Here is a 27,930-nt window from a genome sequence, read left to right as displayed (position 1 = left end):
TAAACTGGGATAGTCAAATCCTCCATACAGCCGACAGTTGTCATAATGCCTTTCAGAATCGATGAGGCTGCTGAGTTGCATTTTGATCCCTACGGCGATTCTCATAGAAATCTAGACCATGACGGTCAGTGTTTGCCCTTGTAACCACATGGCCGAAACTGAGGTGTGAACGTGGCATAGACGGCACCATACGTTTGCCATATGATCTGGTGTATCGTCCAACAACAGAATTCTCCTATGAAGCTGCTATGAAGAGGCTCACTGAATTAGATCGTGAGACTTCCTCTGACAAGTTTAAATTTTTCACGTCACCTGGAAATCTTGGAAGCTTTCACGATCACGATGCAGGAGAGGGTTTAGGGCTTGTCCAAGCGCAAGGTCAGCTGCTCAAGATTTCAGCAACCATCGACATGGATAGCAGGTTGAGTGTCGGATGTGCTGGGGCAGTGCTAGCTTACATCGGACGTCACAAAGCCATGCACCAGCTGCCGGGGGATACATCCGCGTCTCATATCTTGCGAGTTGGCAAGGTTGAAATGTTTGGCGTCGAGAACATGATGTGAGCCCTATTGCAGAAATGCCTCTTGTACATGTATCTCAGAGTAACATAGGTTCATCAATGCTGATACTCTGGCATCACTCCAAATCCTTCGCTCCGACTCGAATCCAAATGCTCACAGCCAAGGACCATCGAAAGGTGTGTCAGGCTCTAAGGAGGGCCTATCTATATACGGCTTGTTTCACCGGCTTGCACGAACATCCCAAGGAAGGCAACTCCTTCGCCAATGGTTCTCACGTCCCACGTTAGATCTCAGCACTATCCAAGAGCGACTGGAGTCGATTGAAACCTTCTTAATGTCGGACAACGAGACATCAATGAAAAAAGTTGTCAAAAACCTCGGTCAAGTCAAGAATATTAAAACAATCTTGCTTCACCTACAAAAAGGGATGAACCATGGGCTTAAAAAAGGCGGTGTCAGGAGTAGTGTCTGGTCTAACATACGCCTTGTCAGTACCTTAGGTGGAGAACACACTATTGCTTGCTCAAAAGATTGCAGTTTGCATTTCACTCACTGCAGATCCGGGACGCTATGAGTGAAATCATCGGGGCAGAGCACCTCCAGATAGGAAAGAGAGTGAGTGTCAAAGGAAGACCTATGAGCTTGACCTGATATATCTCTGTCTAGGTCTTTGCCAATTTTGACACCCAGACACTGGCATCCATTGGAGAGCAAATTGGGGAAGTTGTAAGTCTTGAAGCCGATCCTGCGCTAGCAACTGGTCGAACGTGAAATGGCCGACCAGGTTTCACTTATTTGAAACCTCTCGACTTTTTACCCAGCCAAAGCTCCACGCTGTACCATTTCACCTGATCATGTTGCTGGCCCTGAGCCTGACATAAGCACCATGCTGATACCACTTTTAGATCAATTTTCAAGCTTCAGCTGACATGCATCGTACAGTTGTCAACTCGGGTATCGACCGAGAGCTTGATAACTTGAAGCGAAGCTATAGCGGCATGGAACATCTACTAGACAACGCGTCCAAGGACATTGCCGCGACCATCCCAAGAACTTACGTCGTCAATTTGAAAGTCATCTTCTTTCCCCTGGTGGGGTTCCTCATAACTGTCCAAATGGACTCTAACGGTGGTACTGTAAGCTTTGAGGGCGGTTTTGAGGAGGGATTCCAGTGGGATCATATCTTCTCGGCTGATGGCATGAAGTTCTACAAAGACTATCGCATGCGAGAGTTGGACGAGAGTTGGGGGGACGTGTACACCTCGATTTGTGGTATGCCCTCACGAAGGCACGGAAACATGACGCAGCTTACGTTGATACTTCTTCAGATAAGGAGATTGAGATAGTGCACCGCCTTGCCCAGGATATTCTGGTCCAAACAGATCTACTCGGCATGATATCTGAAGTGTGTGGGGAGCTCGACAGCTTAACTGCGCTGGCGCAGGGTGCTCGATTATATGGATTCTGTAAGCCGATCCTTACACAAGACAACTTCTTTGATATACGAGGCAGCAGGCACCCACTGCAAGAACTGTGCGTCGCTTCCTTCGTCCCAAATGATGTGCATCTACAGGGCGGTCACGGGCCTGTCTCGTGTTCAGAGGCCGATAAAGGGGGCAACAGCAGTCTTTACGGTGCGCGACAAGACGCTCGAAGGTCAAAGGAAATTGCTTACCCTAGCATGTTGATAATGACTGGTCCTAATTTCTCAGGAAAAAGCGTATTTCTCAAGCAAGTGGCCCTAGTCGTGTACATGGCGCATGTTGGTTGCTTTGTCCCGGCTCATAGGGCGGTTATCGGCCTCACTGACAAGATTCTGACCCGAATTGCAACACGCGAAACTGTGTCGAGGATCCAGAGTGCATTTATGAATGATCTACAGCAGGTAGCATTGGCCACCACACTGGTCACGAGACGCAGTCTCCTTCTACTGGATGAATTTGGAAAGGGGACCGACTCACACGATGGCGTAGGGCTGGCGTGTGGTGTCTTCGACCATTTCCTTAAAATGGGTGACGAACGGCCCAAGGTACTTGCAGCAACCCACTTCCATGAGATGTTCGAGAACGGCTTTCTGAAAGCAAACTCATCGCTTGCTTTCGGATACATGGAGGTACGTGTGGACGAGAAGGCCAAGGATGTCGACGATCAGATCATCTATCTCTACAATGTCAGGCCAGGCCGGAAGAATTCCAGCTATGGCAGCTTCTGTGCTGCTAAGAATGGGGTTGATGACGCGATCATTGCAAGGTCCGAAGAGCTTGAGGAACTGAGTGCGAAAGGGGAAGATATTGTCGCCGCATGCGCACGTGTTTCTACAGCTGAAGAAGAGAATCTCTCCAAAGCCGAGCGGGTAGCACGAGATTTTCTTGTTCAAGATATGCGTGAAATGCAAGGCTCGCCGGAAAAGGCTCGGCTCTTATTGAGCTTGATCACATGAACTATGCGTTCGATGGCAATAAAACTGTATAGGAGGTAGCAAGTCGGCCTAAGAATCTGTAAAGTATAATTTATAGGTTAATACTTGTTAAATTTGTGACACGCGGTAGCGCTGCTACTAATTTGTCGACGCTTTTCTAGTCCAGAGGTATCTTGAATTGTGAATCAATTCCCTTTCTGCCCCAAATGCCGTCCGCCCTCGCAAAACCTTTGATCGCGTTTGGCATCACAATGCTATGCCATGCGTATGCCTGCCAGAAATGTCTACATTTATCGTTCTACAACTGATCAGTCGATAGTTGCTACTCCGCCTATGAATACTCAAGTCTGACTGCGCTCTCCTCATCCTCCGCAAAGCTCACTTCAACCTCCGTCGAAACACCAGGAGCTTTGAATCTACCACTGGATATATCTCTCGAAACGATTGTCTCAGTCGTTCTCATCTGCGCAGGACTGGTACTAGGCGCTGAAGAGCTAAAGCCTATCAGTTGGCGGGTATGGGCTGGTAAAGTAGAGAGAGAGAGCGCTGGGGGGCCATACCAGGGCTTGGAAGATCGCATAGGGTTTGTGGATATCAGGGTCAGTTTCTGCACCGTCCTTTCTGATGGTTGCTTTATCTGCTTGCCTGCCTCTTATTGATCAACTTCTCGGCGTGTACGTTCGTTGGTGATATATTTGGCTGACTGGAAATAATCTAGGCGAAAAGGAAGGAGTTTGCAAATTGGGTGCGGAGTCAGGAGGACGACCGGAAAAGCTCATAGATGGAGAGGTTTAGACTCTTGATTCAGGCTGTCAGGTTTTCCTATTCCTACCGGGTTTCTATAGTCGGCTGATTTCCGAGCTTATCCTACTCTACCCCCGTTTCCGATGAACAATAGCTTTGGCTTGTGTACATCCACCCTCTGAAGAAGCCTTGTTGCCATGTGTATGTCCATATTTCCTTCAGGTCCCCACGTGTGCAGCCTCTAGAGAAATTCTTCCGTAACGACAAGAGAGCGAGAACCTTTCCTTTTCACCTCCCATCATTTCCTAGCGTGCGTTCTCTTACCACCTGTATCGACGTACAGGAAGTCTGTACTTCGTAGCAGGCCGATTGCTGATAGTGGATGCTGGTAATTTACAAATCTGGAGTCGTGAGGCTTTCCTGGCTAGCCACGCTTACTGATGCTTGACACCGCCAATCACGTTTCCCCTGACTTTCTTCCAGTCGATTGAGACATCTAGCTCTTCGTTTACTAACCCACAGACCGCAACATTCTCCCCTCGAATGATATAAAGCCCATGATCAACCTCTTCACTATCTTCTAGATCGTCTTGAGGTCTAATGACACGCTCGATGGTATGCTGCAATATCAGATTGGTCGTTTGATCGCACGAGAGAAGAGTGCCTATTAAGCTTCGGCCGTCTGTAGTAAGGATGAGGACTTTCTCTGCCGAAAATGGATGATTAATATTGGAAGGGTCTCAGTAAAGAACCTTGACTTCACAGGGACTGTAGAGACTTACGGTTGATGTAAGCTTGCAGTGACATGCCTATGCACACCGCGCTGTAAGGTGGCCTGGGTCCTGTGAGGACCTTGCGGATATCGAAGCTGTCCTCGAGCGGACAGCAATGAATACAACGCTAGGCAGATCTGTGTTATAAAACATGACGCTAAGTATACAAATAAACACATCTGTCAGCATATGCTCTAGTACTCACAGCTCATAAGGGAGAGTTACAAATCTGTTACTATAAAGTATTAGCACGTGACTCCGTAAAGTACCTCTTCAGGCTGATCTTTGCAAAATGTCATCTTCCGCACCACCAATATCAGCAGGACGTTTTGCAGAAGCCATAGAAGATTTGCCTGTAGGCAATCTCCACACGAAGGCTGCCGAGCTACGTAATTCCATCTCACACATGCGATCATCAAACGAGCAGTTGCAGCCATTCGCAGACGACGGTGACAGAGACTGCGCCGATGCCATCCTGGAAAATCGGCAGACAATTCGAAGAGTGGAACAGCGTATGCGATTGTTGAAGTATGAAGTAGAACGAAGAGGTCTTCCATGGGTCGAAGATCCGATGGACCTTGGTTTGGATCGAAACTCTAGACCAATCGTTGAAGAGCGAAGAACTGGAGAACATGGATCGCAGCAAGTCAATGGTGAAGATGCTTCAACGAGCGAGCATCATAGGGAGCGGGATGAAGATCTGCTGAGGCAGACATTGGACCACATGGACGAAGATTCCGCAGATGAAGGGGTCCATCTATGAAAGGGTACCTGCTCATCTTGCGGAGTCGTTTGCAAGTCCCACACAGCCCGTCATCAATCATCCGACCCCTATGCAGCGACAAACACGACCGAATTCTGGGCACAAACTATTCATATATTGCTAGGGACATGCTTTTCGCGGCAATGATCAGTAAACGACCCTAATTGGATCCTGTCACGAAGATATTCCATGTTCTAGTGAAGACTAAATCTGAAATGTGGGGTTTATCTTATCAATTGACCGGGTTGCGTCATTGCCATGCAAGCCCTGCAAATATGTAATGGCTGAATTTCCCCCCCGATTATAGGCTTCCGCTCAAGAGAATTCGAGACATCCCCCCCACAAATCTTATTGATATCGCTTAAGATGCAGGCTGCAAGTCGTATACACAAGGCTTTGCAAGGCCCGTCAAGTATATCCTTTGGAGCATGGCAGATGCTTCCGGGCACCAACCATGCGAGGACCATCGCACGGTGCGGTTTTGATTGGGTGTGTGTCGATACCGAACATGGAAACATCGATGGTATTACATACCTGTCTGGAAGGTCGCATGATAGGCCTGGATTTCTAGTCAGAAGCTTATTGAGCCCAGATGCCGCGATGCATGAAGCTGTTGCCGCTATTGCAGCTTGCGGAGTAAGCCCAATTGTCAGGATAGCAGCGAATGAAGGCTGGATGGTCAAACGTAAAATGGGTCTGGATCAGATTTAATCGCGGTGCTAATAGCCTCTTAGGTGCTCTGGATTCTGGCGGTAGGTTTGGCCTAGACTGGTTCTTGACCTTTCCGCTTGCTTGATTGATTTCGTTAAAGCTCACGGAATTGTCGTCCCACTCCTGGAAACCGCCGAGGATGCGAAGAGATTGGTTAGATCGGCAAAATTTCCTCCTAAAGGTAATAGAGGGTTTGGCTCGCCATTTGCGATGGAGAGGATCGGTGGTGTCTCTATGACAGAATATTTGCAGCAATCGAATGACTCGCTCATCACAATCGTTCAGATCGAGACAAAGGAGGCTTTGGAGAATGTAAATCACCCTCTTGTCTGCGTTTGGACTCTGTTCTGACGACGCTTGTAGACGGAAGCGATCGCCGAAGTACCTGGTATCGATTGTCTCTTTGTTGGACCCTTCGACTTGGGTAACAACATCGGGCATCCGATACAAGACGGTGCAATGCACGATGATCTGAAGGAAGCCGTGGCGAAGGTGCAGCGAATAGCGAAAGAAGCGGGCAAGAGCAGCGGTATCTATGCAACATCGGGCGAGCAAGCCCGGGAATTCGCTGATCAAGGGTTCAATATGGTTGGTTTCTAGTAGCTTTCATAGCATTGAGTCGTGCTGAAGTGTCCTAGATCTCAACAATCGCGGACATGGTAGCCCTGCCCTCAGCACTGACCTCTACCCTGTCAGCAGCAAAGGGATCCTACGCCCATTCAGCGCTCAACATTGGTAAAGGGGCCGCGGCCGGTGTAAGCAAGCTAATGTCAAGTCGGTAGCGATGATCGGGAAGGTTGCTGAGGATATCCTGGGTTAAGGCTGCGCGCAAACATGACGAGGGGGTAGATTTGCGACTCAGGGATTTCCCCCAATATCATCCAGTAGCTTCTCTACTTGCGATTGATCGAAACGATGAAAGAGCTTAGCGGGTGTCGTTGACTTGTCTGGCTGCAGGCTATCTCGGAAAGATTGCTCAACGTGCAACTGTGTACAGAAAGTTATTTAAAAGCTGCAATAAGAAAATGGAATCCGCGGACGAACCACTGGAGCATCGAATTCATAAACTCTCCAATCAGGTCCCTTCATCACATCAATTTCATTGTAATCGAAACTCCGGACTTTGCCAACATTATTGATGACCGCTTTCGCAGTATCGCACAAGGAGCAATTCTGACGAGTGAATAATGTCACCCGAGCAATAGCTCGAAAATATCGAACAGATGCGCGCATGATATCTGCCAATGACCGCCGGCGAATATTAAAAGCTTGAGATATTGAGAGTCAAGGAAGTGGAGGGCAAGGGGTCGATAAGGTAGCTGAATGGCCATACCTTCATTAGGGCGCGCCTATATGACACGGCACGCGCGGCTGACCCCCTGAAACTCAACTCTACCACGCTGGTTACTTCTGTAGACGAAGACAGCGTGGGTGGATGGAGCAAAACAATGCAATAATGTTTCCGAAGAGACATGCTTGATTTGAGCACCACTTTTGCTCTATCGTACTTGGGATAGGTCCAAAGGCACGCTACTGCCCCTTCCCGCCCTGTACTTCTTCGGCCCCCCCATAAATTCTCTTGGTTTAGGGAGTTGACTTCCATCCTTGAATTGAAACCTTGAGTCTTCAATCCGGATAGCTTCCTTCCTGATTGGTGATATTCGATCGCGTGATGAAGTTGTGCTATGGTTTGGTGAAACGCCATTCAGCAGAGAATGAGGATTTTGCTCTAAGCTTCGCCTTTCGGGTGTCAAATTGAAAGATTTCGAAGAAGCAGGTGCTGGTGTAGATTGCTTAAGAGGAGATGCGTTCGACGGCGGGGGTGGCGGTGGAGGAGGTGGCTGAGAAGATGGAGAATTTGATCCGTTGCCAAATGCGTTGCGAGCGGCTTGCATTGCTAGTCTCTGTGAGAGGTCTTGGGAGATAGGCTGCTGGAAAGTTGGTGATGGCGGAGGCGTCGATCGAGCGGGAGGAAGGCGAGGCGCAGACACTGTCGGCGGAGGGGGGCCGGTGGAGGAGGTGGAGCGGCAGCACCAGGTGGAGGAGGAGTAGCTGATGGGGGAGTTGGAGCACTCGTCGTTGGTGGCGGTGGTGGGGCCGTCGAGGGCGTGGGAAAACTTGTTGTTGGCGGTCGCGGAGGAGCCGCGAAAGGCGGTGGAGGAGGAGCTGATGGTGGCGGTGGTGCAGCTGCTGACGGTGGATGTGATAGAATGGATGCTGACGGTTTACGAGCCGATATCGGGGGAGGTGGCGGTTTCGGTGCTATTGGCGGTGGTGGAGGCATTTTTGATGGAAAGTCGGATTTGGACCGAGACGGGCTTTCTGAATTAGGCCTGGGAGCAGGTTTAGGTGGAGGTTTCCGTAGATTCGCTAACAACGAGTTGGATGGAGGGGATGGAGTTGAATTGGTCGACTGCGGAGATGGCCTTAGAGAATTTAGCCTAGATGCCGTAGGAATATTCCGTGGAGTCGATAACGGTGGTTTGGCGAGCGATGCTGCTGAGGCCGTGATAGCTTCTGAGCTCGAATTCTGATCGGCTCCTGTATCAATACCTCCACCGGTTTTCCTAAGCTTCGGCATTCCCACTCCAGCGAATATTCCACCAAGCTGGGGGGCACTCGGAAAACCACCTCCATTCGTTCCCCCATTGCTTTCGCTCCTAGCCCTGTTCGATAGCCCAGGGATTGGAGGGGCGAGGCCTGCTGGGGGTTTTCCCAACCCAGACGTGACTGTTGTTGCTGGGGAATCCGATATCCTAGGACCCGATGATTTGTCAACAAGCGGTGCGGACCTATCGTTCGTCTCAGTTTTCTTTAGCTTTGCGCCTTTTGTTATGTCACCCAGAAGAGCTCCCTATGCTCCATGTTTAGCCAAGTTCTTTCTCTTCTGTTGGCATGCAACTCACCCGGTCTTTAGGTACTGCAGCCGATGGTCTCGAAGTGTTGTTGCTGCCTTTTGCTCCGGAAGAGGGAGGAAGTGGAGGAGGGGGAGGTGCAGACCCGCCGAAACCTGGCGGAGGTGGTGGTGGAGGAGGAGGAGGAGGAGGAGGTGGTGGTCCTGGCATCTTTACTGAGACTCCACATAGAATGTATGGATACCTGACACTGCTCGTTATCTACAATAGGGAAAAGATAATTAATTCGTGAGATCTCGTCATCTTAACTTCTAGAACGCTGTTGCCTCCGATTGGGATCTAGTTGGGCAGCGCTGCCGAGCGGAAGGCGCCAAGACTTCAACCCTGTAAGGTACTGACCCAAGGACGAGAGAGCTAAAATCTGCTACGTTAATGAAATGCGAACGTTTCCGTCCACTTGTAAATCCTCTTCTGAGCATCTATGCCGAAGTCTCTTGCCTCTGAGATGGGCATCTCAGCAACGCCAGCGCGACCTCAGAGCCGTGAGGGAAGCCCTAAGCATCTTGCCGATCGTGAAAAGAAGCTCGCAAGCTACTGGCCTTCATCCCTCGGCAGCCGCATATTGATTGAAATTGAATAGAAGAAGATCACAAGCCAGTGATTGAGACAAGCGTTCAATCTTCATTGAGGGCCGATTCCTATATAGAAGCAGTGTCAAATACTGAAATTACACGTGCGCCTAAAGAACCTCCCTGGCAGGTTGAGACACTATTAGGCACCTTGGATTGGGACCTTGAGCATTGAAAGTAAGGTATTGTGCACGATGATAACTTTCTTAAATTGAGCTACTGGTATAGCTGGGGTAATTGTACGTCTCCAGTATCTCTCAATGTAAATACGTCCTATGAAGAACAGTGCACAACATTGTCAAGAAATGAACGAGGACAACGGCATTCAGGAAAACCAAAGCCTTCGTTGTCTTTCCAAGTAGCATGATCAGAGCACCCTCGCTGCTACTTCCTGAGACCAATAGCAAATTAGCTATGTCTTGAGCTCCACGCTCTCCGTTGCAGTCGCGGTCGAGCCCGCGCATTTCAGAGTGCCAAGAGTTCTATCTACCAACCATGCCAGATCCTTGCGGCCGACCTCGATGCTCTTCGCAAAATCCGATAGCAATTTTACGAGCTGAGCTACCATTGACTGCGTTATTCCGTCAGTATTGCAACAAAAGTAGCGAGAAGGGAATTTTGCCATACGCTCTCAGATGGGATGATGGCAACAAGCGCGTGACGAATGTCCTTGCAACCTTCGGCGCCACTGAGAAGTTCTTCTTTGTACTGAATCTCGGTGAGGGCAATGCTGCCGCTTCCAATGGACTGGTATTGTGAGCGAAAGGCGCGGTACGTTACAATGACCGGAACCCACCCTTAGCCACTGAATGAAGATTTTGTTTTGAAAGTCGCCGCCGAAAGACCCCCCATCTGCTCTCAGTCAGTGCTGGCGATACGTGGGTAAAATCGCCCCCTCACCAGATGATCCGTTCCAGAGATCTGCCGCCCGCTTGAGGTTCTGGTTCATACTGTCCAGGGTTTTGACAATATCCTGAACAGGTACGAGGTCAGCACCGGATTCTGAATGTGCAGGAACAGGTACAATCAGCGGACTGCGAGGTTCTTCTTGACGTTTTCATCTGTCATACGTTCTGCAAGGTCGCGCACATCGTCGAAATCTTGGTAGGTTTGGCTTAGAGGACCAGCGACCTGGCCAGGATAGAGGTCCGCGACTGCTAGGCAAGCAAGGCCAAGAATCGGAATGGCGACTTTCAAGATGCGACCGGGTTGCATGATGAATTTCAAGAAGAGAGGATCAATTGGAGAGGTGCTCTGCTGGAAGCCCCGAGCTTTATACTGACTTGCCGCATGCTCGACATCGGCCTAAATTAGGGCCTTCTCTTTGCTCCCAAAGCAGCGACTCACCAGAGCTGAAGCAACGCCAAGGTGGAGCTTACACAGCTAAAGGAGGCTAGAGGAATCCTCAGGTAAAAACGGCGGTCGAGCACGGTCTGGACCTGGCGGACATTGCGCCATCGATGTCATTGATTGTCCGGCTTGGGATTGATGGCTATACACGTGTAAGCTGAGATACCTCGCATCCCAATTTCATAATTATCGCATCATTTTGAATTTGCGTTTGGGTTTGGGTTTGCGCCAAATCGTCTCGAGAAATGCGTTGGAAAGCGTCTCTTCGACAATTTCCGTGACCCTCCTAAAGTATCACTTTCTCTACACAACGGGACAGCGGAGTTCCCTGAACTGCCCATCTTCATTCCTCGAGCGCTTGACTGACATCCTGGGGCGAGCTCGGCTGCAGCCACCCAAGCTGGGGAGGTCGCATGATTTTCTACTCCTGCGATTCATATCCTGATGTCTACCTTAGGATTCTTTCATCATCCACAGCCAGATTGCATTTGCGCTTTCGTATCTTTTTTGCCGATAGTTCATCTATGTTTGGAGGCCCCGCCATCTCGTACTTATCGGCTGTTGCCATCCCGTTGTCAGAGAATTCGAACAACAATATAAATGAATCGCTCATGCAGTGACCTTTGAGATAGATCTTCGAAAGCATTCAGCCGCTGATGCCAAGGAGTTTTATCTAACGCACCAACAAACCCTTCATGTCTTTTGAAGATGCAGGGTGGAGGATACGTGCATGTTGTCTGTACCGAAGATGATATCTGCGGTCTCCGATTACGGATCTTTGTTGACTTCTTATGGATTCCAAGTCCAAGTCGAACCCAAAATCATGAACATGGCTGTAGATGTTTGATTGACTAGATGTGTGCTTGCGGAAGACCTCCCATAGTCGCTGCTGGCTAAAGGAATTGCGGCTGAATCGAAGGCCACCGTTACTTTTTCCACTGAAGAAGGTCATTTCTACTTATTGACGCCTCGCTAAGAAGCCAGTCATGATAAAGCCGCCCCTTTCTAGAAGGAGCGCAATTTTAGTCTTGTATGAAAAGATGTCAAGGGTCTTACTAATCTTAAAGATGAAGACTGGAGACTTTGCTGAAAGATGTGAAGCAAAAGACCGCTCCTGCCGGCCACGGTAATGATAAGTTTCGCGGCAGTAAGGATGGAGCATGGCAAACAATAGATCAAAGGTGGAACACAAAATACAGGCCTCGAAACATAATACTCCCGAAGAAATTGGGCACCATCGAGAGCTGAACCTCGGCTCTTTAGACGATTGATATCAGTCAGGACAACAATGAGAAGTCACAGCCACTATCGTCAACTTTTTTGTTCCACAGAAAGGAGATCGAAATTAGGGCTGCAAGTCTGACTAAGCCCCAACCACTAATCACGAAGGGGATAGGCCGTGGATTCGAATTGTTCGCTAGACTATTTGCGCCTTCTTCCACTGCTAACATCTTCTCGTCCTCACGCTGACAGCCATGGTGAAGGCTACCAATTGCTTACGGCGAAGCTATCCGGGAGTTGTGCAACGATTTCAGGCACGAGGGGCTAATATACTTTTTTTAAAAGGAAGCCTTCGACGCTCGTATGCGGCTCAAGCTGTTGCTCATCTACCTAGCGAGCTGCAGCAGAAAATAGTTGAAACTCCAGATTTGCGTACTCATCGCTCACCAATCACCAATGGCCGCATTGGCAGTGACATATATACGCAATTGAACGAAGCTGCCGAAGTCATTCAAACTACCACCGTACCAACCGAGAACGCATTGCTCGACGCACTGCGCTCATGTCAGCAGCTAGCTCAGGCCGTCTCATCAGAATCTGCACTGAAGAAGCAAAGATCAGACAAGCAATCGGAGGGTTCAGCTTCGCGATCATCTCCTATCGTCGACCTGTCAATAAGACAGTCTAGTCACAGCCAGCGGGAGTTGCTTAGGGACAAGATTACAGACATGGCATATCGAATCGTGACAGATCCAAAAACATTCATGTCTCCATCTATACTTGAAACCTACGTCTCTACGCTATGCACGCTCCATCGTCCGCAGTCTTTTCCATACATATTTGATCTATATGCTGTCAAACCAATCCCGAATCCTGGTACGTCCCCCACCACCTACTCTGAAGCGGACCCAAACAGCGTCAAGGCTGCAGTGCCTCTACAAGTCGCAAGTGCTGCGCTAGATGCGGCCATCGAAAGCAGAGACCTAGCTTTATGTCTTAGCGTCATCTCAACAACAGTGTCTACGCAGGCATATATTCGCAATCGATGTTTGCGAAGAGCGGGCCCGGCTGTAACGGCGGTTGGAACTACGCCTCTTATTTCATACCAACTTGCAGTGGCGTGGGCAGACTATTCAGACAGACTTGAACCGGGCTTTGCATTTTGGATGTCATTTGCATGCTTCATGACCTTTTTCGCCTCGACTTCGGTAACTGGATACGTGGGGGTGACTACGGCGTATAATTCGAACCGGGTCGTCTGGCGGTCAGGAACTCCTTTGCATCGAAGATGGACGCGCAAACAAGAGAGAGAATTTGCGGATCGGGTCGCTGACGCGTGGGGTTTCCGCAGTCATCTGAAGCGAGGAGAGGAGGAAGGCGAAGAGTGGGCGTTCTTGAAAGAATGGACAAAAGAAAGATCAATGCATTTGGATAAGCCAGAGCTCATGGAGGGCATGGAATGAATAGCATTTTTAATTTGAATACCTGTATCCGCAGCTGCAGCGGCTTTTTCGCTCTGGTCTGGTGCAGGTATTCAAAAATCGGCTGCTACCAGTCATTTCACAACATTCGTCAAGACTTGCTAGTATTAGCAATCGCCCATAACGAGCTGTCTGGACTGTTCCAGTACCTGCATACCTTTGATGTATACGGACACATTCACAAGAGCTTTGACATAGATAGGCCGACGAGGCATACGTCCCCGCAAAGGTGTCCTAAACTTGGCTGCAACGAGGGCAACCCAAGTCGCAAAGTTCGTCGTCTTCCGCGTTCGGAGTGGAGACGATAGCCAAGGAATGAGATTTGATATCTTTGCAGGATCGCGGATTGGCCTTCATGCACGCCCAGCCGGTCCGACCTGAATGATTCCTTTCGGCCTTTGTTCATCGCTCCTGAATGTGGCCCAACTGGTGGCCTCACCCTTTTTGAGCGTGAGCTCCAGCTTCGTGCTCATTATTTTGAAAGTTGACTCGGCAGGCTTGATTGAACCGAAAAGAGGAACTTCGGCCTTGTACTTCTTGTGATCTGTAGTGGGAAGATCAAGAGAAACAGAACTGGGCGATGAGAAGTCGATTTTGGCACGATTTTTATCGATCTTCTTAAGGAAGAAAGACGCTATTACCGTTGATGATGTCTGGTAATAGTCATGCCTAAGTAGGACTATAAGTCTGTTATACATGGCTTGATTGAAACACATACCTGATATCACTGACTTTCTCCTCCTTCTCTTGCGAATTTTTGCTTCCTACAAACAGATGTCTTGGTTTTTGCTTGCAGCCCTCAATCTTCATGAATTCGTCAAATTCCAATACTCTCCTCTTACAACAAGTCCAACCTTTGCTGCCCTCGTGAAAAATCGGGTGACCAGAATGATGCACGCAATTTTCGCCCTCTCGTGTTGACATTATGTGTTCGTTGGAGCTGGTCTTGCAGCCACGCCTTCTGCATGTCAGATTCAGCGGGACAGCCTCCAATGGTCCGTCCGAATCAGTTTCTTCCGGCGCTGGGGCCGTATGTGACGGCGCGGTTGGCTGAGGGGCTTCAGCCACAGACGTCCGTTGGGAGTCTTTTACAGGCACAACAGACTTTGCCACTGGCGTGGGAGTGGGAGCATCTTTCGAAGTCGAGGAGCCTGGGAGAGGCTCGTCCTTTTGTGTATCATCTATGGTAGAATGTTTTCCAGTCGTACAAGGCGGGATTGATAGGAATTCATCAAATGTGAGGAACCGAGGTTTACAACATTTCCATCCTGCCTCGAAGGTCAATATGAGGCATTCTGATGGCGCACTGGGATGGGCTGGCAGACACCTTTCTGACCCTCGTGAAACTCAGGCGCACCGGGATGATAGATGCATGACTCTTCAGGATCGTCAAAAGATTTACCGCAGCCCTTATGAACACACTTCTGCGACATCTTGTCCAACGATTTCGGCACGCTGCGCGTTAGGGAGCTGTTAGATGTGTGAGATGCGGAGTCGCGGGAATAATGGAAGGCTTCAACGGCTGGCCAAACCCTCCTCTGCGCCAAAATTGCAATTTATCCGAGTTGTATGTATTTGAAGTAACGAGTGCGTATTGAAAGGTTTGTCGTCTGACAACATAAATGATGAATTTCGTAGACGAGGCTGACTGTTTATGCTGAAGCCTATTGAGCATTTCGGTCGGTTCAAGGCGATTCTTACAGGGTTGATCAATCACTAGTATGCGTTAACTGAGAAGTCATCCTGAGCATCGCTCAAGACTTGGACTAGTTGGTGTGAGCATTACCTAAGGTAACCATCAAACATTTCTCCTTTTGATCTCTTGCTTCAATGGCAACATTATTAGTCATACTCTCGCAATATCCTGTAGTCGAAAGGCTTATGCCCCTCCTCGGGCTGGGTGACTTAGTGCGCTTTTCAAGGACGGACTCGCAAATCCGTGCTGTTTTGCATGGGTTCAGCACCGGTCAATCTGATGGATGTCGAGAAATGTTCATTGGTGACCATGAAACTACATACTGGAAAACATTAAAATCAAAAACCCTCCTGGAGTGCGCCGAACGCTCTCACGCAAGAGGAAACCACAGGATCAAAAGCTGCCGCATGTGCTCGTTGCCTACATGCGAAGCCTGCATAATTAGAGCCTCTTTTAAAAACAGACATGAGGACACCTTTCACCGCCGGTATCGAAACATGTGCTATGAATGCTGGGTGGGCGATAGACCGCACAAGAGACAGATGTACGATTCTCAAAACCAACCACGTGTTGATCCTCAACAAGAAGTTCACCAAATCCAGCGTCTCTGTGTATGTTCCGCGGGCGATGGCCATCTATGCCTAAGTTGTAAGCATATTCAAAATACCAAACGGGACGAGGAGATGGATATCTGCTTTGGAGAGAACTGCTCTTCTACGGATACTTTCGAAGGCCGCATATGCCTGTGGTGTGACCTACCCCTACCTCGCAATCGGGCACAATCTCGGCGGGAATACGATACCAAGCATCTGAGTGCCCGATCACATTCGACTTATGAGCGTGTAGAGGACAATTCAGTTCCAAGCCTAGAAGGTTTCTCAGCGTCGATGGTATCTCACAATTACACATTTCACTACATGAATGATTCCCACACTGTACATGACTGTCCTTGCGGGGAAAATAGACCGAATGCATCACAGCCTGAACTTTTATCTTGAGGTGACTTCAAGACCTGGATTAAAGGGCGAAACCGAGGGCGAGTGACGTAGCTGATATTGGGCGCAGGACCTCATCAAGCTATTCCCCTCTCAAGAGAAAAAAGGTTTAATGCTATTTCCAACATGCCAATGGAAGGACGAGCTTCTCGCGATGTCTGCAAAAGAATTTCTCTTGCACGCCGGTTCATGGCCTTTGACTCAGATGGTGCTCTCCCTCGACGAGAATCCAAGCCTTCGAACGTGTCTCAATGACACAAAACTTTCTGCAGATAGGAAAAGGAGCTCTGTTCGGCGGGAAAGAGCTTCCTGTCCAAAAAGTCGCTCCTTACCTTAGTAAAACTGTGTAAGTTTGGCGCGTGTTAAAATTCTTGCCCATTGCAGGCGCAAGCCGAACTGGCTCTAGACAGTCAACTCTTAGTTTTGCAAGCAAAACAGAGTAGAAAAAACAGAATTGAATAAATTTGTACGCAAAAGTCTCTTCTTATAACCTCACACTGGAAAGATACTGGAATGGAATTAGAAAGATGTTGCCAAGACCTGAGATGTGCAAAAAAAAGGTAGAAGGGCTCACCCCCAGTTCGGATTTCTTGGCGTATTGCTGAGCTTGGCAGCGCAGCCCTTCTATCAACAAGCCAGGGAGGTCCCGTTTTTCTCCCCCCTTGCAGTCGTAGTCCTAGGCTTGGCACTTATTCCAACGAGTCAACGACAATAACCTCTCTCTCATTATATTCCGGATCAGACCATTTGACCACCAAACATGCGATGAGCATCTTGTTCTCCGCATCATGGCGACCATTTGGCCATAATCTGGCGGGCCAGCAATGGTCTCGTGCGAGTCTGCGGGAATTCAAGGCGACCTGCTCACCTCTCCACTCAGTGCAATCTTCACTGCTGCGATGGAGGCACTCCCCCAGGAACAATGCAGAGAGCCACCTCATCCTATTATGGCCTACAAGTCGTACTGCATTTGAGAACCATTGGTTCAGGGCTCTTCGACCTTCCCATACTGCAGCTGCAACCCAAATTGAAACTTCCCAACATGCTACCTCAGTGTTGCCAAAGCCGGACGTGAAGACTGCCTTCGCGCTACCAGCAAGAAGAGTAAATTCAATATTTAGGGGATCTTTGCCTGCGGGAGACGGCAATGGATTGCTCGCAAAGCTACAAATTCACCGCCAAAAGGGTACATTAGATGCGAAATTTGATGCCTCAGAAGAGGCCATTGAAGCAGGCTTGAGATACTTGCGAAGCCGGTATCCTATGGACGAGGATGCAGCAGTGCTTGCTCGGGTAGATCAAGAGCTGGAGAATGAAATACGTTTACCTCAAGAAAAGCCCGAGCTAAGCCCGTACGCTGAATCCAATCTTGTAAAGATACGGCAGGAAAACAAAGCTCGACACGAGCGTGAAGCGGCTTTGGAAGTAGCACAGGCTAAGCGGCTTGAAGACACAGACAAGAAGAGACGTCAATTGGTCGCCGTAGCGTCAGCAGATCGATCAGTCACAGATCCTAAGACAAAAGAGTCAACAGGTTTGCGCCCCTTAGAAGAGCCGAATCGCAAGGAAGCGGAGTGGGTGACTCGCTACAGGGAGGAGGCAGAACAGACGGAGATCCCTGACATCTCGACCTTCAGACGGCTTTGGCCTTCTGGCGTCTTCACTGTCGCAGCTGTCACCCTCTCGTATCTATTCGCACAGAATTACACGCCGCCAGAAAAGGCCGCACGCATATTCTCCGAAAGCCCGCCGGCTGCAGTTACCATGTATGCGATCTTGGCCGCTAATGTATTGGTCTATGCTGCTTGGAAGACACCTCAACTATGGGTCGCCCTGTCGAAGTTCTTCATTATTGTGCCCCTAAGACCTAAAGCGCCCTCGATGATACTGGCCGCATTCAGTCATCAGGATTTCATTCATTTGGCGCAGAATATGTTCTTTATGTGGTTCATTGGCGTGCGATGTAAGTTTTGATATCGCATCTAGAGCCCTCGAGATTTGAAGCTAAGCTCGTAGATAGTACACGACAACGTTGGCAGAGGACCATTTCTTGGGCTTATCTGTGCTAGTGCAGTGCTTGGTGCTTATGTCACCTTGACGACCTTTGTCTTTCGCAACATGCTCTTCACCTCAACTATCGGGGCTAGCAATATACTATGTGCAATGATTGCGGCACAGTGTATTCTACATGAAGGGTAAGCCTTGCTACAAATGCTAGGTGAAACAGCAATACGCTAAATCACGTTAGCGTTACGGTGAAGCTCCCATTCGTCTTTGACGAGTGGACGGCGTCCATGAACACAGGAGTAGTTCTGGCCATATTGATAGCTTACGAAATCATAACCATGTGGCGAGGCGGCCTCATCAATCCCAAGATTGTCGAGCTGCACGGCTTCACACCCGATAAGGCTGGCCATCTTACTGGCTATATCACTGGAACAATCATGGGATGGTTGTATCGCCAGCACCACGCAGAATGGAGAGATCTCAGACGAGATAGCTTTTGGAATCGGTGGGTTCCGACCACCGAGGCAGACCCAGCCAACCTTAAGGCCCACGGATCGGACTCGATATCTGAGGGGCCAGGAAGTTAACTCCGTTCAGGCGTGATCTTAGAGGTAATGGATCCTAGTTGCGCCAAGGATGATTCAACGTGCCGAATGGAGGCAAGGATGACATAGAGAATGGATAACATAACTTGGCATATTTGCGACACCCCACAGATACCGTCCAGCCGCTCAAGCCGTCTATATCCAGCACTTTACAAGCAATAGCATTGACACAGAGAGCAGAAGGTGGATCACCGTCGCCGAAGATTGACTGACTGTGGACAATTATTTCGGTTTCGTTTGGTAGGGGCCACATTAGAATTCATAGAAGCTAGCTAATAGAGCTAGATGATAAGAGAGGATAAGTCCAAAGTTTCACGACGCATTATCACGAACGCTCGAATGGTACAATGACTGGCATGAAATCCAAAGAGCAAGCGCAAGGCATGACAAAGCTGACTTGTGCGCGTACGGGCTGCACGTATGTTAGTCCACGGTAGGTGAACAACCCCCTCCGAAGATTGGGGAGTGGAAAGGAGACAGATTGAATGGAAAGCAGAAAGCTACTCCAATGAAAACTGTTCAATTACTATATGCGATACATAATTTGAAGTGGACTACAAACCCCACGCACACTCTTCGTTGGGTATCACAATCGCCACCAAATGCAAACCTCCCTACCAATTTCCAGAGACGAAGAAGATATCTACAAGCGAAAAGCCCAATGATTCTTTCACCTCCTCACATTAAATACCCTTACCCACGCTAAGAGTAGGAATACTAAACCCATAACCCTCCGTTTTCCCCTCCTTGTCGTGCTGATCGATCTCAACCCGAATGCTGACATCCAGGCCTCCGGACAAAGTGCCCCGATGCACTCCACTAGCAGCTACATGTTTGGTACCCGCACCTTCTTCTCCGGCATGCAAGAAGGAATGGCCGTCTTTCTTAGCTGGCTTTGAGCCCGAGCTCGCTTGTTGATCGATCGCTACAGCTCCATTGGTGGTAGCGGTGCCGTTAGTCAGTGTCCCATTCTCCGGGGCTTCAGTGATGATGGCATAATTCCGACTAGGCATGGTGCACTTGTTGAAATTGGCGGTTTTTTGGCTATTACCGGGGTCTTTATCAAACATGTTCATCATTGTCTCGTCAGTGTGGTGGTCGAGGTGGTGGATTTTGTTCCGCCTCGCGAGGAGATTGGCTACCGCTTTCGGAGGTGGTTTGTTGGTGATAGCGGAGGAAATGATATTGGGCATATAGCGATGATCTTGCTCTGGTGGGATTTGCAAGCTAGGTTTGGAGTAGAAGCGGCCCAAGGCTGCCAAATGGACGTCGCCACCTAGGATGGAAACACGAATGTTGTTTTCTTCGGCGATAGCTTGAAGACGGAGGATGAGATCCTTGCGCTCTTTTTTGTGTTGGCGCGCTGTGTAATGATCATCTAGGTCATCGAGTAGATCGACAGACCCATCGAATTTGTTGAACAAGCCGCCAGCGATGCCGAAACGTTTGCTGAGGAGCCGGATGGGACCGATAATGGGGGATTTGAGTACGTTTTCCAACCAGGCCAGTCGCGGATATGCAATGGGTACGCCTAATAACACGATCAAGTGTCTTATATCAGGAGAGGCTGCTACTTCGGCACGAAGACGCTTGAAGAGGAGGTCGTAAGTGTCTGGGTAGTTAACCTGATGTCTTGTTCGCTCTGTTCGCGCATCGACACCCAGAAACGCTAATCGAGCACCGAGTTTCATGTACAAGGACCGCGACCGCTCTTCTACATAGGGACCTGGTCGAGCACCAATGATCCAACTGTTTTCTGGTTGCTTTTCTTGAAGCACGAAGGTATCTTTGAGGTGCGCAGGATCAGCGCCAGTGCTACCTGACGGTGGTTGAGCATGCATAGTCTGCCCGGCATCCGTTGTGAACGTCGACCTAGGAGGCGGTGTATGGTGTTGGAATAGATTGTAGTATTTCAAAGACACGCCGCCCAAGCCGCGAAAAACGGCGCACTTCATGAAATGATCAGTATATGAACCAAAGCCGTCAATGATATCGTGGTCGTCCCAAATGTTTACTTGTGGTATCTGCGCATTGGCAGAGGCAAAAGGTTCGGTTGAGAACCAACGGACGTAGTTGTCAAAATAGAACTTATCGCAAGCTGCTCGCAAATCTTCCCCGAAAGGATATTCTCTCCTTTTATGTGGATTGTTTATCTCCGTCCACTGCTTCAACGGACCCTTCACGCGAATGCTGTCATTATAGATTTGATCACCTCCACCAATCATGACATGAAAGGGCTTGGAGTCATGAACGCGAAGAACATCGTTCCATAGCGCTGGGCCTGACCAAGCGTCCTCATCGGTACCGACGGAAAAGCCATTACACGAATGGAACATAATCCGCATAGACTGAGAGGTAGAAGGAACGACGAAAGTCCGCGCTGCGGAAGTTCGCGCACTGGTGCCCGAGAGGAATCTTATGTCTATCAGGGAATACTCCCAGCAAGCTTCATACTCTTGCAGTGGCAAATCGATGGCGAATCGCCAAAAAGTTTTGTCTGGATCTTCGTACAGTTTCACAGCGGTGACGACCTCAACTGATCTGGGGTGACTCTCGGATGATTTATTTGTCTGTGCTTCAGGCCAAGCGTGGCCGCGACATTTCAGCGTTGATTGCGGTTGCTTCTGACCAGGTTTTGTGACTATCAAGACGCTGCCATGCCAGAGAGGCGCGCGACCTGGGGCAGTCGTTGTGCCTTTGTAATTCAATAGAGGACCACACATAATGTCCAGCTCCTCCGTTGTGCTGACGACGGGCGGCGCGTTGCCGACGCCATCATGTTGTGGCGCCGCGCTGTTGCTGGCGAGCAACGCGCTCATATTGGAGACCTTGTACAATCAAAGGCGTGATACGATGTGATGACTGTCAACATCGGTATGATATTACTTGTTGGAGGTCATTACTTGGAATAGAACAAGCCGGGGGTCTATGTAGTTCTGTCGACCAAGAAAGGTTGGAGAGGGGCGGAAAGGCGCAGTCAGGCGTGCCATGTAGTGATCACTACTGGTGACCGATCAGGATCCAGGATCAAGGTCAATCTTGGGAGATGATGTGCCAAGCACCGAAGCCAGGTGCAGATGACGATTACGACCTTACGAAACGAGACTGATTGGAGAAGACTACGGGAACGAAAATGCACTTTTCTGGTAACTGGGTAAGGTTGACCCATAATGGATAATCTCCTAGCGCACCCTAGTCCTCTCCTTTTTATATTAGCATCACTAGCCCACAACTCTAGGCAGCGGTGGAAATGCAGGCGCATTGCTCAATTGTTACCATGCGGGGAAACAACAAGTGCTATTTGATCGATGGTATCATGTCCTACTTTACTTTGCCACCAAATGCAAAGGCAAATGCAAATATGGTCTTTCTCGCATGTCGCCTTCTAGGGCTGTGGTTCATGCTGCTCGTCTCCGACAGGTCTCATGCAGCTATGCTCACTTCTCGCCAGTAGAAGCTCCTGCTGGATACACTGGGCTAACGATCTGTACATCCTGGAAGTTCGAGACGTCTGTGACGTGCAATAGATCGTTTCATCTTCTCAAAGCATATTCCCCAGGTGCTTGTACCCTGTTATTAGGGTGGCACAATCTTGTGGGTCTCTCTAGCAGCCTCGGCAGGTATAGAGCCGTTGGCAATCCAGATATCAAGCAGAGGTTGCATAGGCTCGGCATCCTTTTCCGTCAGAAGTCCATAGAGTTTAGCTACTGTGCAGAAGTGGACGAAACATGAATTCAAGTCTGTCCATCCTTGAGAGTTGGATCCGCTGCTTAGATGCCAGAATGGGTCTACCCAATGCGAATGATACAAATGAGCGTAGATGCGAAAGATCTGACGAAAGCAGGTTCGACAGTCGTTGAAGAAATTCTCCGGAAAGCCTACCTCCCGGCCAATCCAGTCCTTACCGGCCAGCTTTGAGAGAGGCGTACTCAGGGAAGTTGGGCCTGCGGCGATTGGTCTTTCTGTGGTTGGGATGCTGACGCTACCGGAAGCATATGTATTACTGGAAGACGCATCTGGCATGTCCGTTGGGAATGCCTTTGGATCGTGAACTTTACCATTCATCCATCGCTGTACGAGCGAGATATACTGCGACGCTGATACTGAGACCGGCTGTCGATTGTTGTCAAGCCACGTATATGTGTGCCTTCACTTGCGTCAACTTTGAATTTCGCAACCAACTAAAAGACTCACCGTCCAGCGGACATCTTAGGGCATGTGTCAGCATTGCATATCGGCTTTCCAGTGTTCTGATCTGTCTCCTGAACGCATGCCACGATAGTAGTGACCAAACGATAGTTCTCGACCGCTTTTTAAACATTAACCAGTCACAGATAGATGACAAGAGCATATAGGCTTACTTTGATGGGCAAGCCAATCAGCAATGTCTACATTGACAGGCTGGGCAGCCAAGGGCATGAAATTGCCTTTGACTCCGAGTTTCGCATACTTATCGCGGAAGAACAATTTGGGCTGTTCGTTAGCCGTAGGTGGAAACTCGGGCGCGCCGAGATGGTTCTCAGAGGATGGCGTTGTCGGTGAGGCATAAGAGTTTGAAGACGTTTGGTTCGACATGATCCCTGGAACGGTGGAGGGATTGCTATTAGGGACGCCGTTTACCCGATGTTGACCGTTGGCACCGTCCGCGTTCTGCTCTGGCTGACGATTGAAACCTTGACGACTAGCGTCAATCAGCGGCGAGTTCCCTGAGAATGGCCATAACACGCATTTTGCAATAGAGAAATTACACCTGAACAAACAGCCATCACGACATTGAAAGTCTGCCACTAACACCGATCACGCCTCTGGCTCAAACATATGATGGCAAACCATCGCACCGCCGGCAACAAGCATCAAGCAAAGCTTTTAGAACTTTTAACACAACACCGGAGCTAATGACATAAAAAGGTCTTCGTGACATTTCGAAGAGTTCATGGATGATCAACTTACACACTACGAAGGAATGAGGCCATCATCTGGAGAAATGGGGGACTTTGTGTGGATCATAAGGCCGATCCTCCTAACGTCATCCCCAGAACTGCTGCGTGAATCTTGGTTGTTGGCGACTTTCTTTATTCATGTGAAAACTCCTGCAAGCCCCTTGATTCACCTAACCGCGCTACGGCGTCTAGAGCTAGAACTAGGAGCCGTTCCGCAGGATCTTGGCAATACCTTCAACCGGGGCGCGAGTCATATAGCTTGCAGCCAACGCTGAAGATTTCGACTGTCCTGATATAAAGGTGGTCGGGCCTTTTTGATAAGCTATGCTAGGAGAAGCTCTTGACTTCACCTTGTGAGGCGATTTTTGGATTTTTCTGTGACATTTATCGCCCAAAGAATGAGAGATTCGAAACGGGCTTCAGATTTGCTCTAGCTACTCAGGCTGTCGCTTGGGTATCAAGCACAAAACACGGGGCCAATATTGAAGATGTCGGCTTCAGAGAGTGAGGTTGAGGTCAATGGCCATCAGAATGCAACGGACGATCATCTGAGTGAAGAAGATGCTGGCGGCCTGTTTGGATCGGGCTCGGAAGACGGTGGTTCAGGGTAACACGTCATACAAGCAAGCTCCAAAACTTCTCGCTGACTCGCTGTGAAACAGTGATGAGAATCGCAGTAGCAAGAGGCGCAAACTTGATGATTCTGAGCTTGACTCGGGTGACGATGAAGGCAGACGCGACCGACTCAAAGAGCTTGTGGATGAGGAGGACGATGCCCCAGAGAGGACTGCCATTATCACAGACATCTCCATTGGCCGACATCATGGTCCATCGCCTAGTGATGGAGAGGTATTAGTGTCCCGATCGTAGTGTCTACTACAATTGCTAATGGGCTTCAGCTCTACATGCTTCAATTCCCGAGCAACATCGGCATTAATCCGAAATCCTTTACACTAGATGGCTTTGAGCCTCCCGTGACCGATCATCACTCCTCAGGCCCCGCTTCTTCAACCTTCTCTGCGTTTGCGACGTCTAACAACACAATTCGATGGCGGAAATCACCTAGTGACTCTTCTGTTATTCAATCTAATGCACGAGTCAATCGCTGGTCAGATGGCTCCCTCACTTTGCAATTAGCGTCCAATCCACGGGAGCAGTTCGAGCTATCCGCAAAAGCGCTCGCTCAGCCTCAAGTAAACCCCAAGAAACCTACTCCGACATCTGTCAAAGGCAACCGTAGCAATCTTCAGGCCTACGATTCGCGTCTGGACTCTCACACATACCTTGCTGCTCCTCACGAGCATGCGGGTCTAATGAGGAATATTAGACAGATTACAGTGTCCCTAGCCGTCCAATCATCCGAGCAAGACGACGATGCCCTTCTCCGTCTGCAACAAGGACTTGCCGCCGCTGCGAGAGGCAACAAGGCGACCGCAGACGGAGGTGTGGAAGTTATCAGCATTAACGAAGATCCTGAGAATGCCAAGCGAAGAGCAGAGCTTGCAGAAAAGGAGAAGACGAAAATGCAGCGCCGATATCAGACTCAGCAGGAACGGGAAAATAATCGCGCGAATAATGTGCTAAAACGCTCCGGCCTTCGTCCAGGCGGTATGGGTGCGGGTGGTCTCACGGTCGGTGGATTGGAGGACGATGAGATGATGGGCTCTTCAGCACGGAAAACCAAATCGAAAGCTAGAAAGCCCAGAAGACGCAACGATGAATACAGTGATGACGAGGACTTCGGAGGGAGGAGACGGACAAAGGAAGACGAGTATGATGAAGACGACGGGTTCCTGGTCGGTAGCGATGAAGAGCCTGAGGTAGTCGATGAAAGCGAAGAGGAAGCGGAGGGCTCAGATCTGGACGCTGAAGGTGAGGAGGACGAGGAGGTTATGCCGCGGAAATCGGAGCCAAAACCACCAGAGACTGGAGAAGAGGCCGCTGGAGGGGCCCGGGGAAAGAGGAGGCGGATTATTGAGGATGAGGACGAAGAGTGAGCGCTAGGCGGTGCTGGTTGGCTTGTAGATGGTGGTCTTGGAACCTAATGGTTTGGTGACGCATATTGACTGTAGGATATAGACTTGCTTGGACTTGATACCCCAATCTACATCGCTTTCAGGTGTTCCCAGAGAGATTCAACGAGAGATCCATGATACTTTCTTGCTCTGGGGACGGCCCGTCACTAGTGACTGGAGAATCTCAAAATCCGCCAGTTGAGCTTTCTTTCCTTCCTTCTTCATCTATCATCAGTAGATTTGGGGGTCCCACTTCGGTGGGAAGCTGTTGGTCATCTGTGGTTCCTTCAGAGCCTCTCTTTAGAGAGGTTCGCCCTTGGATGATCTTCCTTTCCCGACTCCCTACAGTGAATATGCCTTGATTCTTTCCTATTCAGGTCGGCTCAGGCGCCCTTTGGGGTTGTCGGTGGGTTGGGGCTGTGGAATTAGGGATACATGCTTTGTCCATCTCACTGTGCGTGATGCTGGCTACGATTTTAGGAGTATGATGCAGGATTCCACGTCGGATTGCGAGCTATGACAGCCTACCGCTGGATTCAATGAAGACTTCATCTCGAGCGTTGGGCTTTGGGCGAGCCTGTGCGACTTATCGATATGGTGATGCAAGATGAATTCTGTTGCCTCGACAAGCTACGCAGGTGGCACTTTAGGTCTAGTTTCAACAATACGGTATCACTGAAGATTTCCTTTCGGTGTACAATCACACTCGAATACTATGATTTGAATCTGCTTCAGTGATCACAGAGTCTTAATGAATCTAATACAGCCTTCTCGGTGGGCTCATGGACGCCTTAATTGTCAAACTGCCCACGTTTTGCCATCCCTTCTTCAGCAAGCTGACCAAGTAATTGATGGCCAACATAATGTTGGCAATCAACTCGTCCTCCGTCATTCCTACGTTACCCACTGCGACACCCAAGCATAGCACCTTCTTCAATTGAAACTTGATAGTTGACTTTACTTCCGTCATTTTATTGTTGAGGTCTTCATTATGTGAAACAGGAGATGGGAACTTGCCGGCTAATAAGAAAGTCATTAGTATGCCATTCGGATGATAATGTAGTAGATTGAACATACCTTTAGATAGACCAGGTCCCAGAAGACGAGGTATCTGCTTGATCAGGGCATCGGAAGCAACGAAGGCATCGTATTTGCGAGCGAGCTTCTTGATGAGTTTCTTGTTCTTGTTAAGTTTCTTCAAATCATCCGCAGACATGGCATCGACGCCTTGGTGCTTCGCGCGATCGATATCATGTTGATCACCCAATATACTGTGTTGTATTCTATTAGCTTTCCATCTCGTGTCCGGCGTCTTCACTTATTGAGCATACCAGATAGACATGCCCGGTCTGGGGACACGGGGCAGCTTCACTGTTCCCGAGAAACGCTTGTCACGCTGCGGATCGTAGTTTTTGAGGCCAATCTGTAGCTCGACGGTCTCCAGGAAATTTCTCTTCTTTTCTTCGTGTGAATATTTGAGAAGGGTCTGAACGTTCGTGCGCACTCCGGCTGAGGCGACATCAGCAAGTGCAACGGTCAAAGAAAGAGAGAGAGACTGGATGGATAAACATACCGACTGTGATTTTCGACATGATCACAACAGTCTTCCAGAAGAAGTTGGGTTTCTTTTGGTGAGGATTTGTGCGCTGCGGTGATGGAGCGTGGAAACGCTTCTCCGCAATCCTGATATTGACTGGCGTGTAGCGAGTTCAGCCCTACGGATATCTCTTGGCGCTCAGCCTCGTGGTCGACCTCTGGCGCTTACTATCATCGATAGACGTGTCCGAAAGCTTTGTTTTCCATCAAATTCTGTACATACATATACAAATGCCTTGATAGTGACTCGTTACTTGCTGGACATTTCAACGATCCCATAAGCGACGCTTCATCCCACTTTTAATCGATATATATGGCTCCTGCTTGATCTTCGAACGGACTAAATTTTCGACAACGTGTGCTGGCCACCAAGGGTATCATCTTTTCCATCCAGAAGCGTATACTGGTAGATCTTGATTTGTTCCGCATTGTATTAAGAGTATCGTCGTCTGCAGCAACCGCGCTTTTCTCGGTTGGGCAGGTCTCGTGACGGCACCATTGACCTGTCATCTGCCCAGGAATATTTTACGTTTACGTCGATCAGATGTGCTTTGAATACTTTTGATTCTAGCTTCTTCTTGGAATGCAAAAAAAAACACCCTATTCTCC

General features: G+C 49.2%; 12 protein-coding genes across 12 annotated transcripts; 7 read left to right on the top strand and 5 right to left on the bottom strand.

Moving 5' to 3' along the window:
* Positions 1-45: 45 nt before the first annotated feature.
* On the top strand, positions 46-2,961 carry KY384_002186 (uncharacterized protein; the record flags this gene model as incomplete). Its single annotated transcript, XM_044810712.1, has 7 exons — positions 46-124; positions 181-559; positions 612-1,008; positions 1,059-1,136; positions 1,188-1,247; positions 1,427-1,793; positions 1,850-2,961. 7 exons carry the CDS (start codon positions 46-48, stop codon positions 2,959-2,961), a joined length of 2,472 nt encoding a protein of 823 aa, XP_044672686.1.
* Positions 2,962-4,118: 1,157 nt separating this feature from the next.
* KY384_002185 (uncharacterized protein) lies at positions 4,119-4,491 on the bottom strand (the record flags this gene model as incomplete). Its single annotated transcript, XM_044810711.1, has 2 exons — positions 4,119-4,348; positions 4,467-4,491. 2 exons carry the CDS (start codon positions 4,489-4,491, stop codon positions 4,119-4,121), a joined length of 255 nt encoding a protein of 84 aa, XP_044672685.1.
* A 258-nt stretch (positions 4,492-4,749) lies between these two features.
* KY384_002184 (uncharacterized protein) lies at positions 4,750-5,220 on the top strand (the record flags this gene model as incomplete). Its single annotated transcript, XM_044810710.1, has 1 exon — positions 4,750-5,220. One exon carries the CDS (start codon positions 4,750-4,752, stop codon positions 5,218-5,220), a length of 471 nt encoding a protein of 156 aa, XP_044672684.1.
* A 921-nt stretch (positions 5,221-6,141) lies between these two features.
* On the top strand, positions 6,142-6,860 carry KY384_002183 (uncharacterized protein; the record flags this gene model as incomplete). Its single annotated transcript, XM_044810709.1, has 4 exons — positions 6,142-6,243; positions 6,295-6,519; positions 6,570-6,686; positions 6,753-6,860. The coding sequence occupies 4 exons, from the start codon at positions 6,142-6,144 to the stop codon at positions 6,858-6,860; spliced, it is 552 nt and encodes a 183-aa protein (XP_044672683.1).
* A 3,417-nt stretch (positions 6,861-10,277) lies between these two features.
* Positions 10,278-10,630, bottom strand: KY384_002182 (uncharacterized protein; the record flags this gene model as incomplete). The annotated part of the gene is made up of 2 exons (XM_044810708.1): positions 10,278-10,388; positions 10,451-10,630. The coding sequence occupies 2 exons, from the start codon at positions 10,628-10,630 to the stop codon at positions 10,278-10,280; spliced, it is 291 nt and encodes a 96-aa protein (XP_044672682.1).
* A 1,610-nt stretch (positions 10,631-12,240) lies between these two features.
* KY384_002181 (uncharacterized protein) lies at positions 12,241-13,449 on the top strand (the record flags this gene model as incomplete). The annotated part of the gene is made up of 1 exon (XM_044810707.1): positions 12,241-13,449. The coding sequence occupies one exon, from the start codon at positions 12,241-12,243 to the stop codon at positions 13,447-13,449; it is 1,209 nt and encodes a 402-aa protein (XP_044672681.1).
* Positions 13,450-16,923: 3,474 nt separating this feature from the next.
* Positions 16,924-18,132, top strand: KY384_002180 (uncharacterized protein; the record flags this gene model as incomplete). The annotated part of the gene is made up of 1 exon (XM_044810706.1): positions 16,924-18,132. One exon carries the CDS (start codon positions 16,924-16,926, stop codon positions 18,130-18,132), a length of 1,209 nt encoding a protein of 402 aa, XP_044672680.1.
* Positions 18,133-18,276: 144 nt separating this feature from the next.
* Positions 18,277-18,752, top strand: KY384_002179 (uncharacterized protein; the record flags this gene model as incomplete). Its single annotated transcript, XM_044810705.1, has 2 exons — positions 18,277-18,353; positions 18,407-18,752. The coding sequence occupies 2 exons, from the start codon at positions 18,277-18,279 to the stop codon at positions 18,750-18,752; spliced, it is 423 nt and encodes a 140-aa protein (XP_044672679.1).
* Positions 18,753-19,453: 701 nt separating this feature from the next.
* KY384_002178 (uncharacterized protein) lies at positions 19,454-21,589 on the bottom strand (the record flags this gene model as incomplete). Its single annotated transcript, XM_044810704.1, has 1 exon — positions 19,454-21,589. One exon carries the CDS (start codon positions 21,587-21,589, stop codon positions 19,454-19,456), a length of 2,136 nt encoding a protein of 711 aa, XP_044672678.1.
* A 757-nt stretch (positions 21,590-22,346) lies between these two features.
* Positions 22,347-23,345, bottom strand: KY384_002177 (uncharacterized protein; the record flags this gene model as incomplete). The annotated part of the gene is made up of 3 exons (XM_044810703.1): positions 22,347-22,883; positions 22,965-22,978; positions 23,132-23,345. The coding sequence occupies 3 exons, from the start codon at positions 23,343-23,345 to the stop codon at positions 22,347-22,349; spliced, it is 765 nt and encodes a 254-aa protein (XP_044672677.1).
* An 853-nt stretch (positions 23,346-24,198) lies between these two features.
* On the top strand, positions 24,199-25,707 carry KY384_002176 (uncharacterized protein; the record flags this gene model as incomplete). The annotated part of the gene is made up of 3 exons (XM_044810702.1): positions 24,199-24,317; positions 24,373-24,559; positions 24,610-25,707. 3 exons carry the CDS (start codon positions 24,199-24,201, stop codon positions 25,705-25,707), a joined length of 1,404 nt encoding a protein of 467 aa, XP_044672676.1.
* A 775-nt stretch (positions 25,708-26,482) lies between these two features.
* CRP74 (60S ribosomal protein L10a) lies at positions 26,483-27,317 on the bottom strand (the record flags this gene model as incomplete). The annotated part of the gene is made up of 4 exons (XM_044810701.1): positions 26,483-26,745; positions 26,803-26,996; positions 27,057-27,234; positions 27,299-27,317. 4 exons carry the CDS (start codon positions 27,315-27,317, stop codon positions 26,483-26,485), a joined length of 654 nt encoding a protein of 217 aa, XP_044672675.1.
* Between the last annotated feature and the right edge of the window lie 613 nt (positions 27,318-27,930).

The sequence above is a fragment of the Bacidia gigantensis genome (assembly GCF_019456465.1).
Source record: "Bacidia gigantensis strain McMullin 20006 chromosome Unknown contig_134, whole genome shotgun sequence".
Classification (NCBI taxonomy): Eukaryota; Fungi; Ascomycota; class Lecanoromycetes; order Lecanorales; family Ramalinaceae; genus Bacidia; species Bacidia gigantensis.
This window is presented reverse-complemented; position numbering and strand designations above follow the sequence as displayed.